At 33.2% G+C, this 6771-nt stretch overlaps 1 protein-coding gene across 1 annotated transcript; it reads right to left on the bottom strand.

Moving 5' to 3' along the window:
- Positions 1 to 3897: 3897 nt before the first annotated feature.
- On the bottom strand, positions 3898 to 6642 carry LOC139510887 (ankyrin-2-like). The gene has a single exon (XM_071297431.1). It carries the CDS (start codon positions 6640 to 6642, stop codon positions 3898 to 3900), a length of 2745 nt encoding a protein of 914 aa, XP_071153532.1.
- Positions 6643 to 6771: the final 129 nt, after the last annotated feature.

Below are 6771 nucleotides of genomic sequence, written 5' to 3'. Positions count from 1 at the left end.
TTTACATTAGTCATTTTTGGGGCCCTTTGCTGTTCGGTGTGAGTCAAGGCTCTGTGTTGAAGACCGTAATTTAACCTATAATGGTTTATTTTTACAATATGTGACTTGGATGGAGAGTTGTCTCATGGGCACTCATACTACTCATGCTTCTTATTTATACGCAAGGATGTAAAATAAATACTTGCATATTTCGATCAGAATACACCATTCATAGGTATCAACAGAAACAGTTAGTGTATATCAATCTAACAAAAAAAAAATAATAATTGAAAATAACGGATGTGTAAATCTATTTGTAATCAATTTAAATTTTCATTATAATATATTTATTATAATTTTTCCATACATTTAAGAATGAAAAATAATGTTGAGGTTTGTATTAAACTTCATATGTTTTTTTATAACAGGCGTTTAGGTATATATGGTTTGCATTGAAAATTCAATTTTCGATTATATACCACAAACATTTAAGGTGGTACCGAACACTTCAGGGAGATAACTCTGTAAAAATCATCTAAACATTTTAATCACATTTTATTGTTAAGGAAATGTAAAGCTTCTCAATGATCAAAATTGGTGTTTGTCAACTACTATATATTACCAATGAAATTTTTCTGATGAAGTGGTTGGTTCAATTTTTTTACGTTTTTTATTTTTGTCAAATGGTCAAAGTAAACATTTTGTCAAAATTTTATGAAAATTAAATGAGCCAAATTAAAATAAGTCAAGGTGCTGGGTACTACCTTTGTAAAAAAAATAACTTTTATGATTGTCTTTCCAGGTTTTGTGTTTACTAATCAACTCCTGAAATAATCCATTATTTACTTTCCGTTTTACCAACAACGAGATGATTAATTCATTCAAAACCACATATAAGAAACACAGAAAGGTTATATATGTTGCAAGGTAACTTTCACCGAAATAAATAAATAAATAAAATACAGTCCACTTGGTGATACATTCTACTACATGTATTGTCAAAAAGATTTTAGAATAAAAATTTACCGCCATCTAAAGAATCTTGTTATCTTGCCTACATAATCAAGAAATGCTTAAAAGAATGTGAGGCATGCTGTAAAATGTGGAATGGACTTTACAATCTTTTTTCATGATTTGGTACTAATACTGTTTCTTTTAGTCAGATTAACTAGAAATAAAGTTGACAATCCAATAATTCCTCCTGATTCACCATGTTTTACTTCTGTGCTGATTTGAAACATTATATATAATGGTTTTTGTTCATTCCTACAGTAAAAGTGGTAAGGTGAAAAAAAAAGTGAAAATTTGCCAGCTGGGGTAGGGGTATAATTTTCTTTTTTGTAAGATATAAGTGCAGACTTGTATTTTTTATTCTAATATGATTCCTAGTAAGAAGTCTATGCATCATAGGTGTTATGACTGGTTTCAAGTTTGTGATGTCTTTGATAAGGTGGCACGGTAGTATTTACATTCAGGAATTTAGTTTGTTCTTTTGTGTACCTACTTAAGACGATGTATCTGAACAGTGTGATTGGACAAAAAATACAGTATCTACTTAATTTACTTTCCCTAATTGAGGGATGAATCAGGTGTAGAAAAATATGAAATAAATTTACATGCGGGTGAAAATGAATTTTGAGATTTTCTTTATACGACCGCCAAAAATTTTTTGCGTCATATAATGCTATCATGTCGTCGTCATCTGCGTCGTCAAAGTTATTGTCCAACGACTGTTTAGTTTCCAGACAATAACTTTAGTTTAGTGAATGGATCTTTAGAAATTACCAGAAGGTTCAATACCATTAAAGGAGGTTGGGATTGATTTTGGGGGTTATGGTCCCAACAGTTTTGGAATTAGGAGCCAAAAAAGGGGCCCAAAATAAGCATTTTTGCAGTTTTCAAATAATAACTTCTGTTTAAGTGTATGAATCCCTCTGAAATTATACTAAAAGTTTCCATACCATGAAGCAATAGTTAGTATTGATTTTGGGGGTTATGGTTCCAATAGTTTAGAAATTAGGGACCAAAAAGGGGGCCCAAAATAAGCATTTTTGTAGTTTTCAAACAATAACTTGTGTTTTAGTGTACGAATCTCTCTGAAATTATACCAATAGTTTCCATACAATGAAGGGATAGTAAGTATTGACTTTGTTTTTTTTTTTGGCTCAAAATGTTTTGGAATTAGGGGCAAAAAGGGGCCCAAAATAAGCATTGTTAGCAGTTTTCAAACAATAACTTGTGTGCAAGTGTATGAATCTCTCTAAAATTATACCAAAAGTTTCCATACCATGAAGGGATAGTTAGTATTGCTTTTTGGGGTTATGGTCCCAATAGTTTAGAAATTAGGGGCCAAAAAGGGGGCCCAAAATAAGCATTTTTGTAGTTTTCAAACAATTATAACTTGTGTTAATAAGTGTATGAATCTCTCTGAAATTATACCATGAGTTTCCATACCATGAAGGGATAGTAAGTATTGACTTTGGGGGGGTTATGGCTCAAAATGTTTTGGAATTAGGGGCAAAAAAAGGGGAAAAACTAGGTTTTTCTGGTCAATGGACAATTAAGACAATTTAAAACTAAAAAGCAGTGTAAGGGAGGTAATTCAAACACATTTAACATACAATGTTGGGTATGTTCGGATTTACCTCCCTTACACTACTTGTAAATTATGTATAAATGAAATGGCAGGTTTTGGACAAATTGAAAAAAAAAGGGGGGGGGTAGTAGTTTTCAAAAAAAAATTCCCAAATATCTCAAATTAAAGAAATACTTTATTGCACATTATTGTGCAATAGATTTGTAAGATCTTGACATTTGTTTTGTGTAAGAAATCCATATAATGTCAATTTTTGTTTTATCACAATCCAAATTCAGAGCTGTATCAAGCTTGAATGTTGTGTCCATACTTGCCCCAACTGTTCAGGGTTCGACCTCTGCGGTCGTATAAAGCTGCGCCCTGCGGAGCACCTGGTTTAAAACTGTATTCATTGCACGATAAAAGACAAAAAAGCACTAGTAGCCTCAGGTTTATAAAGATAATAAAAAAAAATAAAACGGTCATGATACATATTCAAATTCATTTCTGAATATGATAATGGAAGTACATCAGTTAACTGTGCAAGTAGAATTTTAGGCAGTGTTAGAAAGTGGTGAAAATTCTAAAAAGGCTATCATTATCCCTATGGGCCAGTAAATATTACCGTCCCACCTGTAGCTATGTTGATAATTGTTTTTATGAAACAAAGTAGGGTTTATTCCCCCTTTCCATTCTCAATTTTTTTTTTCTTTAAATATGTCTAAGTTTTGAGGAAGGAATATTTGTTTTAATGGTAGTAAAGTCAAATGTTTCAGTACTGTTTTAATACTATTCCAAAATAAAACAGACTTTCATTATATGAAGACTAGCAGATACTTATACTTGTATATTAGAATCTAACTATGTGAAAAATAAAGCACCATGTAATTAGCTGTGTTATCCTACTCATTTGTACATTCACTCATTTTTAAGGGATCCATTAATGAGCAAAGTTTTAGGTAGATACGATAAGCTGGAAGAAGGTGGTGCATGACAGGTTGACATATACCAATTCTGGTTATTTTAAAACAAGAAGAAAACTGAGTACAGTTAAAGCTTTATATATCATGCATGAACCATCATTCTACAAAAATTCCATCTAATTAAATATTGGCCAAAGACAAAGGTTTGGACAGACTGACGAGATGAATTTGTGTTGTGTATTAACATTTTATTTCAAATTGAAAGTTGAAAAACGACATAGTACGACGGACACGTGTCTCTTAGTCACTAGGTGCAAAACATTTCAGATAATATTTTTATTCAATTAAAAAGAAAAAAAATACACTTAAAAATTGAATATAAGCAGTCTTTTCACTAAAATATTCTTTAATATTTCTGTTTTAGTCTGAAATGTCTGAATTGATTGTGGAATTGTCGTCGAGTTCCATGAGCATTTCGATATTTATATCACTGAAGTTCTGTATTTCGCCAAGAATCTCTAATACCATTTTTATAAAGGCTATCCGAAGTGTGCAATAAAAGTTGTTATTTCTTGCATAGTCTAGGCTTACGTTGAACGTAAGCACGTTCTGCCATGGAAAAAAGAATGACGGTAAATTTTCTGCACGTAAAAACTGAAGCATCTTGTTAAAAATATCAATTACTTGTTTGTGAAGATCGTTTTCATTATGCACATTTGATTTCGATTCAGTTTTATTTTTTGTATATTCTGAGGTTGGATCGAACATATGAAAAACACAGGTTTTCAGCATGTAGCTAGTCAAAATGTCTCTGGGTTGGAATACGGCATGAGGAATGCTCAAACAAGGACAAATACGAGAGTTACACACAATTTTTGACAGAAGATATGCATCAATTGCAATCTGTGGTAATACTTGGATATAAGATTGCTCAGCTCTAATTGCTGATATTCTTTGCTTTGAGTATGGATTATCGTCTTCATCTATTTCAGTCTGAATCATCAAGACGGCACCCTCATCTACAATTTTCTGAGTATCACAGTAAAGTGAATTAATCATGGTATTCTTCGGCCACCAGCCCACTATCTGACAGGCAGGAACCAAGTCAATGTCTATTTTCAAATGTTTATACATACATCCTTGCCATAGAATAGTGAAATGAAATGTTGGACAGTTTGCACCCTTAAAATGGTGTCGAACATATGAAATATTTGGATGAGAAAAAATTTCCTGCGACAAAAATAAGTCGTCAATGACTGTATATATTCTATGACGGATCTCAAATGTGTCAAGATATCCATTATCGTCAAACAGTACTTTGCATGCATGGTCCTTGTGTTTATCTTTTAACTTCAAGTATGCATAACCTGGATCACGATCCGATTTTTCCTCATCAATAAAACATATTTTACCTAGCTCTTCAAATATACACAAAAAATCGAACTCGTTTGGAAGATTTATCTTTGTCTTCTCTGAAACACTACCAGAATCAACCATAGTTATCGAGAAGAAGTCGTGCTTTTCAGTTATTTTCTTGCATACGGCTACAACAAGGTCTTTTACAACTGATTTGATCAAATCTGACTCACCCTCAAATGTAATTGGCCCAAAGCTAGTTAAATGCAGAAGTTCATGTATATTTCCCCGGAAAGGGTGAAACCTCTGAAAGATCGCATCAAACTTTTTTGAATTTTCTTTAAGTTCTTGAACTGATATTATTTCTTTCTGCAATACGAAATGTTCTCTATGTATGTGCAGCTCCCCTGGGCACCTGCACAAATGTTTAAATTGAATGTTATTTCCTCGATTACAGGCAACAGTGCATGGTAGTTGCCCCAGATTGTCAGGTACGATGGAAACGCCATGTTTGTTAAGCTCTGGAAGTATATCCGGGTTTGTACCATGCCATGCAACAAAATGCAAGACATTATTACCATGAATATCAACTAGGTTTACGTTAACACCTTTGATTAACAAAAGTCGGATTATATCCAAATTTACATCGTGCTTATTCACAACTGAAATTAACAACGATTGTCCTAAACTATTTGTAATATTAACATCAGCACCAATATCTATCATGGTACTGATAACACTTTCTGAATTAGCGAGAAAGATGGGAGGTTCTCCCTTATTGTTTTGCTGATTTATATCAGAACCTCTGGTGACAAGAAACCTGCAGTTTTCTTGGATATTCTGGATCTTGTTTTCAATGTTTGAATCTCCGTATAAGTCGAAGTTACTAGTGCTGTCAGCATCATCACAGTCTGCGTCAAATTCCCTTCGGAATAGACAATGAAGTACTGTTTCTCCCAGTATGTTTCTAAGGTTAACACTTGAACCTGCTTCGATAATTCGCCTCAAATTAGATACATTCACGTTGTTGTCTTGAGTTTTAACAAAAACATGCAATGGTGATTCCATTTCATTATTTTGAGTGTTGAGTAATTTTTCCATCCTGTGCTTTGAGAGGTTGCGATATTCACCCTGGAAAAGACGTTTGTCGAATTCGGTCTCATCATGGACACTGTGTCTTGTCAAATAAACGTGAAGAAATGAGTTGCCACTGCAGTCACGAATAAACGGATCGATATTGTCGAAATGAGTTAGCATTACATCCAAGTTTTTTGAAGAGGGCCAGAAATTAGCAGCGATATGCAACGGCGTATTTCCAAAGTTATCCTGAAGATTTAAATCAATTTGATATTCTTGAATTTCGCTCAGAATACCTTCCCAGAATAGACCGATAAGCTCATCCTGTTCAACATGACCGATATGTCCAACCTCAATATCATCTGGTCTTACAATACCCCAAATGTTATCTCCTAATCTATCCATCAAAGAATGTAGAAACATTCCCCCATTGTTGTCTCGAAAATCAAATTGTTTTTCTAACTTTAACAAACTCAGCGCTGTTTTCCATGATCCGTGTTGAAGACATTCAAGAGGTGTATGTCCATCATTGTTTGTGATATTCAATTGAGCACCCTTATTCATCAGGGATCTTAATATTCCTATATCTGCATTACTTGAAATTGCCAAATGAAGCGCGGTATTTCCATTTTCATTTTGTTCATTTACATTTTCGCCAAGTTTGTCTATTCTTATTAAATCAAATTCACCAGTCATTGACTGTTTACCATCGATGCCCTCAACCTCTGCCATCAATATTATATTCTTACTATAATGAAAACACTAGTACATTTTTATATCCCTTCGATAAATAATATATTTGGTCAAAAAATGATAAGCGTACAATAAAAAGTCCTTGTAATTCCAAACGAACGTGTTTAC

Source organism: Mytilus edulis, chromosome 2 (genome assembly GCF_963676685.1).
Source record: "Mytilus edulis chromosome 2, xbMytEdul2.2, whole genome shotgun sequence".
Lineage (NCBI taxonomy): Eukaryota > Metazoa > Mollusca > Bivalvia > Mytilida > Mytilidae > Mytilus > Mytilus edulis.
The sequence above is the reverse complement of the archived record's forward strand: the minus strand, read 5'-3'. Positions and strand labels throughout refer to the sequence as shown.